Below are 12,259 nucleotides of genomic sequence, written 5' to 3' on the forward strand. Positions count from 1 at the left end.
AGGAAAAATGCTCCATACATTGGTGGTCAGTAGGAAGAAGGCTCCCCTTGCATTGGTGGTTAGTAGGAATAAAAATAAAAAAAACAAAAATTGTTTTACCAGTGGTTAGCAGGAAGCATGCTCCTCCTTGCAGTGGTGGTCAGTAGAAAGAAGGCCCCCTTTACAGTGGTGGAATGTAGGAAGAAGGCTCCCCTTATAGTGGTGGTTAGTAAGAAGGTTCCCCTTACAGTGGTGGTCAGTAGGAAGAAGGCCCCTCTTACAGTAGTGGTCAGTAGGAAAAGGCCTCCTTACAGTGGTGGTCAGTAGAAAGAAGGCTCCCTTTACAGTTGTGGTTAGTAGGAAGAAGGCTCCTCTTACAGTGGTGGTCAGTAGGATAAAGGCTTCCCTTACAGTGGTGGTTAGTGGGAAGCAGGCTCCCCTTGCAGTGGTGGTCAGTAGGATAAAGGCTCCCCTTACAGTGGTGGTTAGTGGGAAGCAGGCTCCCCTTGCAGTGGTGGTCAGTAGAAAGAAGGCCCCTTTATAGTGGTGGTCAGTAGAAAGAAGGCCCCCCCTTATAGTGGTGGTTAGTAGGAAGAAGGCTCCCCCTATATTGGTGGTCAGTAGGAAGAAGTCCTTCCTACAGTGGTGGTCAGTAGGAAGAAGGCCTCTCTTACAGTAGTGGTCAGTAGGAAAAGGCCTCCTTACAGTGGTGGTCAGTAGAAAGAAGGCTCCATTTACAGTTGTGGTTAGTAGGAAGAAGGCTCCTCTTACAGTGGTGGTCAGTAGGATAAAGGCTTCCCTTACAGTGGTGGTCAGTAGGAAGAAGGCCTCCTTACAGTGGTGGTCAGTAGGAATAAGGCCCCCCTTATAGTGGTGGTCAGTAGGAAGAAGGTTTCCCTTACAGTGGTGGTTAGTAGGAAGAAGGCTCCCCTTACAGTCATGGTCAGTAGGAAGAAGGCTCCCCTTACAGTGGTGGTTAGTGGGAAGCAGGCTCCCCTTGCAGTGGTGGTCAGTAGAAAGAAGGCCCCTTTATAGTGGTGGTCAGTAGAAAGAAGGCTCCCCCTATAGTGGTAGTCAGTAGGAAGAAAGCCTCCTTACAGTGGTGGTCAGCAGAAAGAAGCCCCCCCCCCCCCTTAGAGGGGTGGACAGTAGGAAGAAGGTTTCTCTTACAGTGGTGGTCAGTAGGAAGAAGACTCCCCTTACAGTGGTGGTCAGTAGGAAAAAGGCCTCTTTACAGTGGTGGTCAGTAGGAAGAAGCCCCCCCCCCCCCATAATTGTGGTCAGTAGGAAGAAGGCTCCCATTACAGTGGTGGTTAGTAGGAAGAAGGCCCCCCTTACAGTGGTGGTTAGTAGGAAGAAGGCCCCCCTTACAGTAGAGGTCAGTAGGAATAAGGCCTCCTTACAGTGGTGGTCAGTAGGAAGAAGCCCCCCCCCCCCCACTTATAGTAGTGGTCAGTAGGGAAAAGGCCCACTCTTACAGTGGTGGTCAGTAGGAAAAAGGCCTCGCCCCCCTTACAGTGGTGGTCGGTAGGAAGAAGGCCACCTTACAGTGGTGGTCAGTAGGAAGAAGGCCCCCCTTATATTGGTGGTCAGTAGGAAGAAGTCCTTCCTACAATGGTGGTCAGTAGGAAGAAGGCCACCCTGATGTCCTCCCTAAAGACAGCTAAAATATAATTGGTGTCATGCTGCTTGCTTTGAAAGTAGTGTTAACCCTGGAACTATGCAAGCAACATCTAATGGAGGTCAGTTGATCTCAGCACAAGGAACCCCTAGAAACTTCTGGAGGAACCTTCGGGATCCACAGAACCCTGGTTGAGAAAGGCTGCACTACAGTGATAAAAGCTGAGTTCTGAGTTTTGATTCATTGGTTAGACGGAAAGGGTTAGAACCTCTGTTGATTTTTATTACTGCCTGTGTCCTCACTGGAAAGTTTTCCCATCACTTCCTGTCCAGGAAGTGAGGAGAGCCCTTGTCAACAGAGACGCAGCAATATAAGATCCAACGTTCTTCACTTTTTTCAAAGCAAAAACTGCAAACAATTTTAAAGATAAACTGTGCTTTGCCCATGCAGGGAAAAGCAACAGCTGCATATACACTTTATGGCCAAACATTTGTACACACCTGACCATCACAGCTATATAAGCCTGTTGTACATTCCATTCCAAAACCACAGCCATTATTATAGAGTTGGCCCACCTTTGCAGCTATAACCACCTGCACCTTTCTGGGAAGACAGGTATTTGTGCCCATTCCACCCACAATCATTTTGTAAGGTCAGGTACTGACATTAGATAAGAAGACCTGGCCCACAATTGGCTTTCCCATTTATCCCAATGATGTTAGTAGGGTTGAGATCAGGGCTTTGTGTAGGCCACTCATGGCCCTATACACAAAACTCATCAAACCATGTATTTATGGAGCTGGCTTTGTCCAAAAGGGCACAGTTATGCTGCAACAAAAAACCCTACCCAAAATTTTACCACAATGTTGGACGAGCACAATTGTCTAAAATGTCTTTATAGGGCTGTAGCATTAACAGTACTCTCATTGGAAACACCTAAATTTAATAATTTTGAAGGGTGTTCACATATTTTAAGTCATATAGCGTAAGTAGTCATTGCGTTTGCAGAGCCTGTAATCTAACAACAGCACAGTGGACACCCTGATACCACACTAATAATATTTATGGTATATAGGGACAGCTCAGTAACTCAACATGTGAGTTACACATCTCAGGATAAAGCACTCTTGCAGACAAGGGTTAAGGATTGCTGTGGGGAGGGTGGGTCACATTGTCCTGGGAAGGGCCTCAGCCCTGGGCTTACCCCTCTGCCTTTCTCCGTAGGCCACTGAGCCTGATAAATGGGGTTCGTCTGTTGGAAATCCTGGCCCAGCGAGTCCATCTGTCCACTTCCAGCTTCATCAACATCAGGTGAGGAAGACCAACATACTCAAGGTGCCTACATATAGACTATGAACATCTAATACTCACAGCAACAGTACAAGTACAGTGATAAATCTAATGAAACAAAGTACCAAGCAGTGCAGCTCTAGATTAGAAGATAATCTGATGCACTTGATTGTAGTTGTAGCTAGTAGTAGTTAATGACATTCAGCTACACCTTTTCTGTAATGTTGAAGATGTTTTGCTGCTTATTGAAGCAGCTCCTTCAGTTGTAATGAGCATCAGGAACAAACCCTAGTATCTCCGTCATCTTGAAGTGGTTCTTCAGTCCCCTGTGTGAAAATTAAAAGTCAGCAACTACAAAAACGGTAGCTGCTGACTTTTAAAAAAAGAAGCCACCTGTCCAGAGATCCAGTGTCATGCTCTGCCGACTGGGTTTCTTCACCGCTCTTGGGTGCTGGCGCCGACATCATAACTGTGGGCAGCCGTTTGTGACTGCTTGCAGCTTCACAGCCGCTTCCTCACCATGCATGCGTTATCCACGCTGCACCTTGTGAATGGTCCCACAGTCTCTTGGAAGCTGTGATGTGTCCCAAGAGGCTGCAGGGAGTCTCCAAACTGGGGCCCTTGGCTTGCCTTTATCCGGCCCTTGAGGCATTATTCGTGCTCCTAACACCAACAATGGGGCATAATACTTGCCACTGACACCAACAATGGCGCATTATTCCTTCAATGACACCAACAATGGCGCATTATTCCTTCAATTACACCAACGATGGGGCATAATTCCTTCCATGGACACCAATTATTTTCCCCCCCGATACCAAAGATTGTTGATATTGTTTACTCCCACTGAAAACAGTCTGCCCCCCCCTAAAGCCTGAAGGACAGTAAACTGGCCCTTTCTTTAGAAATTTTGGAGACCCCTGGCCTAGATGGTCAGAGCAGAGGTGGGAGCGGGTACCTGTCAAAACCTGTTAAATTTGACAGAGGGGGGAATGAGGAGGAACAGTGTAACTTCCCCTTTTGGGTGAAGTTCCACTTTAAACCAAACCCCATAAAAATGTGTTAAGGCAGATGTTGGTTTTACCATGTGGTTAACAATGCTGGGTATGTTCCTAACAACCATTAGAACTGAAGAAACTATTTGGAATGAATAGTTGAACATTACAGTCAAGTTGGATGTGGCTAACTACTAGTAGCTTAACAGTGACCTGGATAAATGAGAAGCTTCACAGACAAAATGTATGTTTAGATTTGATCTTTATACTTTTGGGTGCGTTTGCCTATTCACTTAAAACCCAACTCCCAACAATTTTTTTTTTTAGTTTTGGAAAGAGTGTGAAGAAAGTATAATCCCTTTCAACTTTATATTGCGTGGATGTAAAACAAGTTTAGAACATCTCTAAAGATTTTATTTCTATCTTTGCCCCCACTCCGGAGATATCCGCTTACAACCGGTCCAGGTAAAGAAAGAGAAATCTCAGCGGAGACACAGACAACATTTAACATGAGAGGCACTGGATCCCACCTTGTAGAGTGCAGTGGCTCAGGTTAAGCCTTTCTTAGACACGTAGGGGCCTTCAAAGGTGCCTTGACCAAGATCTGGATATTTGAATGAAACAGGAATACCACACCCGCATAATCCAAGATAAAAAATCCAACATGTTTCAGGGGTTTGTACCCCTCATCAGGACTTAAGGTGCAGTTTGGTATGAAGAAATGGTAAACTTGCAAGGGTTTTAGAAGATTCAGGTGTAACCTGGATCCTTCTTCTGAAGAAGGATCTTCAGCTTTTGTTCTTCCAAACATTCACATTTAAAATCTATCAGAGGTTTTAACCCTTCTTTGAGCTATCCAAAACTAAAACAAATGTTTTGGCTGAGGTTAAGCTTTAACTTAAACTAAACCGGTGGTTACCATTAGCTTATGCAACTGCCCCTTACACTAAACAACAGGCACTTCCAGTAGCATGCAGTTTTCCTTCCTTAAAGAGTGCTCCAGAAGCTCTGAAGAGTGGTTTAGTCCAGTGTTCCCCAGAAAATGGGTAACTGCAATATGAATAAATGGCATAACCATTTGCGCTCCACCTGCTATGACTACTTGTGTGTCACCCCTTGTCTGATGGGATATCCCACTGGTCTGGGATGCTGGTCAGTTTACAAAATGGAGGTGGGGTGGACTTTACTGCAGAAAGGGGGACAACTGTGCTCTGATATACAGTATATAAAGAAACCAACTCTCATGGCTCTGGCACTCTTTCTTTCTACCTTGCTACTGGTTAGTAAGGCCACTCCTTACAATAATAGGCCAATAGTAAGGCACTGGAGGAGGCAAGGGAGGCTAAATCTGTTGACCAAAGCTAGTGGATATTTGTTTAGCAAAGCACCAACTTTTCCAAAAAAAAAAAAAAAAAAATTCAAAGACAGAATCACTGAGTTGGAAAAAGGATCACCCTTGTATGTCAGTATTTTATTGGACCACTTTTTGCTTTAATGACAGCCTTTAGTCTGTTGGGATATGTCTTTACTAACTTTGCACATCTAAACATTGCAATATTTGCCCGCTCTTCTTTGCAGAACTTCTCAAGTTCAGTTAAATTTGATGGTGTTCATTTGTGGACTTTAGTTTTCAAATCATTCCACAGGTTTTCAATGAGGTTTAAGTCTGGGCTCTGACGAGGCCATGCAGGGACATTCACCTTTTTCTCCTTCAATCACTGTGTGGTCATTTTTGCTGTGTGCTTTGGGTCATTGTCATGTTGAAAGCTAAACCTTATACCCATTGACAACCTTCTGGCAAAGGGCAGCAGATTTTCTTCAAGAGTTTGATGGTATTTTGCCCCATTCATTTTTACTTCAATAACAGAGACTTGTCAGGATAGAAGGAAAATGGGTGGGGCAAAATACCATCAAATTCTTGAGGAAAATCTGCTGCCCTCTGCCAGAAAGTTGTCAATGGGAAGAAGGTTTACCTTCCAACATGACAATGACCAGAGCACACAGCAAAAATGAGCACACAGTCGTTGAAGGAGACAAAGGTGAATTTCCTTGCATGGCCTAGTCAGAGCCCAGACTTAAACCCCATTGAAAATCTGTGGAATGACTTGTAGACTGAAGTCCACAAATGGTCACCATCAAATGTAAGTGAACTTGAGCAGTTCTGCAAAGAAGAGTGGGTAAATATTGCAAAGTCTAGATGTGCAAAGTTGGTAGAGACGTATCCCAACAGACAAAAGGCTGGAATTAAAGCAAAAGGTGGTTCAACAAAATACTGACATAATGGGAATGATCCTTTTTTAAACTCTGTCTTTGAATTTGTTTTTATTTTTTTTCTGAAACGTTGGTGTTATATCTTTCACTTGGATGTTAGAAGTTGCACTGACCAAATACAGCAGGATAAAACAGCTATTCTTTTCTATACCCACTGTATATTGTGAAAAATGTGTAACCAATTAATTCCCATAATTTAAGGGAAAAACTTCACCTTTATATCTGTTGCCTACAGGCACAGGCTTTTTTTTGCCTAATGGTAAATGTGGCCCTGACTAGCTAGACTGACACCGGCCTGGCCTCCTTCTCCTTTCCAATGGCTCTGTCTGTCCCTACTGACAATAAAAGGAAGATATTAACACTGCAACAGTACTGATGAGTTGCATTTTAGCTGCCTATCACAGTCTTGCTTTTTACATTGTACAGTCACCTTTTAAAGTGAACCTTTACTCCATTATATATATATATATATATATATATATATATATATATATATATATATATATATATATATATATATATATATATATATATATATATATAAATGTAACCATATCTGTCATACCAGACAGACACCACAATATGCCTGCTAATTTTAGCCAGAAAGACCTATCCAGTGCCCCACTCTAATTTGGTTTCACCTTTTTACTAGGGCATGACTTTTTCTAAGTTCATGGCTAAGCTCCACCAACTGCCATCACCTTGTCCAGTAAGCCGGCCCTTCCTGACCACTAAAGAAAATGAATGGGCAAAAAAGTCACTCTCTAGATGTGCAAAGCTGGTAGAGACATCCCCAAAAAGACCTGCAACTGTAATTGCAGCGAAAGTTGACTCAGGGGGGCTGGACACAAATGCACACCACACTTTTCAGATAATTATTTGTAAATAAATTTTGAAAACCATTTAGCATTTTCCTTCCACTTCACAATTATGTGCCACTTTGTGTTGGTCTATCACATAAAATCCCAATAAAATACATTTCCGTTTTTGGTTGTAACATGACAAATGTGGAAAATTTCAAGGGGTATGAATACTTTTTCAAGGCACTGTAGACCTCCATAGGATCACCTTGAGGCTGCAGAGCTCGACAGGTAAGTGGCTGACCGAAGCAGAGTTCTTGGTGGAAGTACAACTGTCAAGCTTCAGGCTGGAAACATAGGCAGCAGAGGCTTCCATGTGTAGCAAGATGGCTGCGCCTCCAATCAGCACCTCTCTTGGCTGGGTGATGGTGCCGAGCTCTACAGCCTCAAATTGATCTTTTGAAAGTCTATATGGGTTTATGACGAGCCTTGATCCACTTTTAACTAGTGAGTGCATTTTTATTTTCTTTCTAATAAATCGCTACACCTAGCTGGAGGCTCCCTCTTCCTGACCACTAAGGCAATCAAATTGGATAGTGGAATGGTAGGTTTCAAGGCTTAATCTTTTAAGGTGCGGTTACTTTCTGCTGAGTGGTTAACCCCTCAGGGTACAGGACACCTGTCTTCTTCAGTTTTGGTCAGTCTGAGACCTTTCACTAGAACAAAGGGCTCTCCAATCCAGCCAGGTCACAGGGGGAGCTCCGAACCTTCAATCTCACCATGTCCAGGGTGAAGAAATGGTAGATTTCCAAGGGCGTTGGAGGGTTCACAAGTAATCTTCACTGTTGCTCCTGATTGACCCAACACAGGGACTCACAGTCCCCAGTAAACCATGGTGGGATCTGTGAGTGTTGATATCTTCCCTGTCACCATCACCACCATGATTTAGAGTAGCAACCAGCCTAAAAGATCCATATTTACTTGCACCACCTTCAGAGCCCAAAATCTTAACAGGTGTCTGCCCCCTCTCCAGCATGCACAGGTTCTTCCATCAGGACCACTCCCCAGGGAAATAAATGAATGCCCAAACAAGATTGTCATTCTTCCTATAGGAAGGATAATCCTTACTTGAGTCAGTGAGAAAAACAAAATTCCAAAAGTATAACAAGAAAGCTGTTTCTTCACAGATATTCCTTTTCCATTTCTTTCAATAGTAAGGAGAAATCCATTGCTCTCACAATTTGGTTAAGACAAAGTCATGACATAGTGTGTACTTGTCTCAATTAAGAGCACTAAGTGTCATTTCTGTCTGCTGCCTTGTTGCTTTGCTATCTGCATGAGTCACTTCTGGCAAGTTTTCCTGACATCAAGACAAAAATGCGAGAGGGGAGGGAGCTCCAGCTGATTGACAGCTGTTCCTGTGAGCTGTGTGGAGGGGGGTGTATCCCTTCCCTTCCCCAATCCGCTCTCACTGAGCTCTGCAGAGTGTAACTTCAGCTCTCCGCCCCCCTTTTTTCTGAACTCTCAGACAAGCTTTATAAATTCAGCACTTTAAATGGCTGTAGAGAAGAGAAGACGGCAGTTAAACAGGTATAACTTATGCAGGAGGATTTGTTTCATCTCTGTGTATCACCTGAGGCCAGTCACTTCACTGGGTGTTTTAAAGGGTTTTCAACCACTTCAAATATCACATTCCTCTAGACCAGGAGTCTCCAATCTTTCTAAACAAAGGGCCACTTTACATTCCTTCAGACTTTAGGGGTGTCGTACGGTGGCCAGTTGGAGTAGAAGCTGTCCCACCATCAATGGGAGCAAACAATGTCCCAAGCTTGATGGTCAGTAAGAGTAAAAAAACTATCTAGCACCCATGGTCAGTAGGAGGAGGAATAATGCCCCATGGTTGGTATTAATGGAAGGAATAATGCCCCATTGTTGGTATCACTGGGAGGAATAGTGGCCCATTGTTGGTGTCGGTGGAAGGAATAGTGCCCTACCATTAATGTCAGTGGGAGGAATAGTGTCCTCTCATTGGTGTCAGTGGAGGGAATAGTGCTCCATCGTTGGTGTCAGTGGGAGAAATAGTGCTCCATCGTTGGTGTCAGTTGAAGGACTAGTGCCCTCTCATTGGTGTCAGTGGGAGGAATAGTGCCCCACCCATCATTGGAGCACAGGTGTGTCAGGAGGAAGCTGTCTGGAGCTGCTGCAGGTGATCCGTGTGAGAGGGGAGTGGTGAGGAAATCTCTCCCAGCTCTCCTGGCTCCTTTCTGGGGAAGCCATGGAGGCCAGCAGGGCCTCTCCTGCTGGAGGCTCCAAGCCATCTCCTGGGCCATCAGGTGACATGCCTGCCCCTGTGCAAACCATGGCTTGTGATCTCTCTGCCCCTGGTGAGAATGAAGGCTCAGAGGCAATTCAGGAGCGAGTGGTGGCCGGGATTAAGGTCCTGAATAGGGAGAGAGACAAGCTCTATAAACTGAGAGCGGAGGTAAAGCGCTTGAGAAGACAGCGTGAGGGCTTGCATAGCCAGAGACGTGGGTCCATGGATCCGGAGATCCAACTGGCCAAGGTCCGGGTTGAACACCAGGAGACCATTGTGGCCATGATGGAAGGCAGAGATGGGCCCTTTAAGGAAAAATTCTGCAATGACCGAAGGTTTGCCAGGATGACAAAAATGGAGGTGGAGGAGGAGACCCCCAGTTCAGACCCCCTGCCCCCTCAGGGAGAGGTAAGCAGCCCCATGCCTTCCCAGGACTCAGGAGGCATGCTCAGGGTAATCCAAGCAATGGAGTCTCCTATGCGGGGTGATCAGTTGGTATTTCATGAGGAGGACATTACAGATAATGTGCCTGACAAGGTAAAGCCTGTCAAGCCTCATGTGGTGCATAAAACTGTTTTTGTGAACACTGTGACTGATACTGACAATGTGCCCAGTGACAATCAGGCTGCTAGTCCTATGTGTGGCAATGCTGTGCCTGCTGATGCTGCAGTGCAGCAAAAAATGCATTTAAAAAATGACATTCCTGCAGAGGAACTACAAGATTCAACAGAACCAATTAACCCCCCTTTAGCTGAGTCTAAAGTTGTTTGCCCCACAGCTGCTGAGGACTCTACAGCACAGCTTCAGGAGACAGCTGGTATTACATCAGAAACTGTGACTATTCCTGATGGGAATGTGAATATTTGTGTGACTGATAAGAATCTTCCCAGCACAAGTGTGATGGACAGTCCTACCAACTCCATTCCAGCAGATAATAATAATAATTGTAATGTACAGACTAATGTTACATCAGTGTGGGGCCTTGGCCCTGATAAGCCTACATTTGCCCAGGTGGTACGCTCTGCTCCTGGTAGCTCCGCCCCCAAGAGGGTTTTCCCCCTGCGACCTACCACCTTGAGCACCCCAGGATCTGGTCTTGGGTCTCTGGTTTCTGCTGGGGGTCCGAGACGAAATGTAGTGATTCTTAAATGGGAAGGTGGTGCAATCCCTCCAGCACGGCGTGTGGTGGTGGACATGATTTTGGAGATGGGTTTTGGGGCAAACGATCTGTATGCCCTAATACATGTTGCTGGGAGCCGGGAATATACTATTAGTTTCACCAGGCCAGAGGGTCTTGACCTGTTCTGGGAGAGATATGAGGCTCGGTGCAGGTCAAGACCCGAATGGGAAGGTCTGGCCCCATTGGTGGTTTCACAAAGGTCTACAGTGAAAAAAATCGCAATTATTCTCACTAATGAGACTGTTCCTGCTCGAGATTTAGAGGTCTGGTTAAAGAATTATGGTGAGGTATTGACTAAGCCCAGCAAAATCCTTGATGAGCGTAACATCTGGACTGGGGGTTGGTCGGTTACAGTCAGGTTGGCCAGGGATGGGAATGTTGTCCGTCACCTGCCCTCCTCAGCTTTTATAGGGAGGGATAGGATGACTATTTTCTACCCTGGTCAGCCGAAGCTGTGTCACCGCTGTGGAGAAAAGGGGCATTTGAGTTCCTCCTGTTCAGCCTTGATATGTTCAGTGTGTCGGGGTCAGTGTCATATGGCCAAGGACTGCACCGAGATGATCAGGTGCAACCTGTGCCTGCGCCTTGGCCACCCCTACAGCAGATGTCCTGAAGCCTGGCACAATATAGAGAAGGAGGTAATTGATGACATGTCAAGGCTGGACAGGATGGAGGGTGAGGCCCCTGGTGTACCATCCTCCTCTGCGGTGACTGACTCCCCTGGTCCTGCTCAGGATCCCTCTCCAGTTCCTGTGGCCACCCCTCCTGTATCTGTAAGTATTCCTTCTGTATCTGTATCTGTCTCCCCCCAGCCTACTGTACCCTCTCCTCATGTGTCAGAACCTTCCAAGTCTGTGCCCCCCGAGTCAGTTCCCCCCCAGGAGTCTACCCCTCCTAAGTCTGACTCAAAGGGAGCACCCCCCCCACCAGGAGTGGTAACATGTACTAAAAAGGTTGCTTCTTCCTCTGTAAAGAAGTCTTGTGGAAAGACTTCACAGAAAAAAGTAACAGATGAGGGCATCTCTGAAGCTGACCTGCAGTACCTGGAGGAGAGAAGGAAGGTTGGGAAGCGGAAGAAGCAGGTGGTGAGGGCGGAACAGGCTCCAGTGCCTGTCTCCAACCGTTATAGGTCCTCTAATTGGGATATCTCTTCATCTGGAGCTTTTTCAGGGCGAAGTTCTGATTCCGAAATGGAGTTTGAGGCGGCCTCAAGAAAGAGAGAGGCATCTGGTGATGAGCAGCAGAGGGGAGCTAAGAAGCAATCCACCCAATAACCCAAATGGCGGTTCCCCCTCCGTTAAAAGTGGTGACAATAAATGTCGCCAGCATTAAGTCAGTAAGAGCTCGTTCTATGGCCTTCTTTTTGTTCAGCCAATTAGATGCTGAAATTTTATTTTTGCAAGAGACTAGGCTCACCTCCTTGGCAGATATTCATATGGCCAAGAGAGAGTGGAGGTATGGTCCATCTTACTGGTCTCTTGCGGCCGAGCCTTACGGCGGTGTGGCGGTGTTGTTTAAAACCGGCATGGTAACTGTCCGGCGGGTTATTGAGGTGGAGATTGGGAGATGTATGGTCTTAGACGTCCTTGTGGGAGGGCAGGACCTGCACCTAATTAATGTTTATGGGCCGCACACAAAGTGGGACAGGAAATGCCTTTTTACAAGGATCAAGCCATTTCTTTTTACATCCCGGCAAGTGGTCTTTGGAGGTGACTTTAATACAGTAACTAGGCCCAAGGACAGGAAGGACTTCAAGGACAGGCTGGGATATGATAGCGTTTTTTTAAATAGTATGGTTAGGGATGCTGG

General features: G+C 45.8%; 1 protein-coding gene across 2 annotated transcripts in view; it reads left to right on the forward strand.

The window, feature by feature from the left end:
• The window catches only part of PTPRN (protein tyrosine phosphatase receptor type N), a 193,996-nt gene that overhangs the window by 90,299 nt on the left and 91,438 nt on the right, over positions 1 to 12,259 (forward strand). The window contains exon 10 of one of the 2 annotated variants that reach the window (XM_073634326.1): positions 2,825 to 2,911. The exons of the other annotated variant lie outside the window; for it this stretch is intronic. Coding sequence (XP_073490427.1) covers positions 2,825 to 2,911 — 87 coding nt within the window. The remainder of the gene's footprint in view (positions 1 to 2,824; positions 2,912 to 12,259) is intronic. 2 annotated transcript variants of the gene reach the window in all.

This window comes from Aquarana catesbeiana, linkage group LG06 (assembly GCF_042186555.1).
Source record: "Aquarana catesbeiana isolate 2022-GZ linkage group LG06, ASM4218655v1, whole genome shotgun sequence".
Classification (NCBI taxonomy): domain Eukaryota; kingdom Metazoa; phylum Chordata; class Amphibia; order Anura; family Ranidae; genus Aquarana; species Aquarana catesbeiana.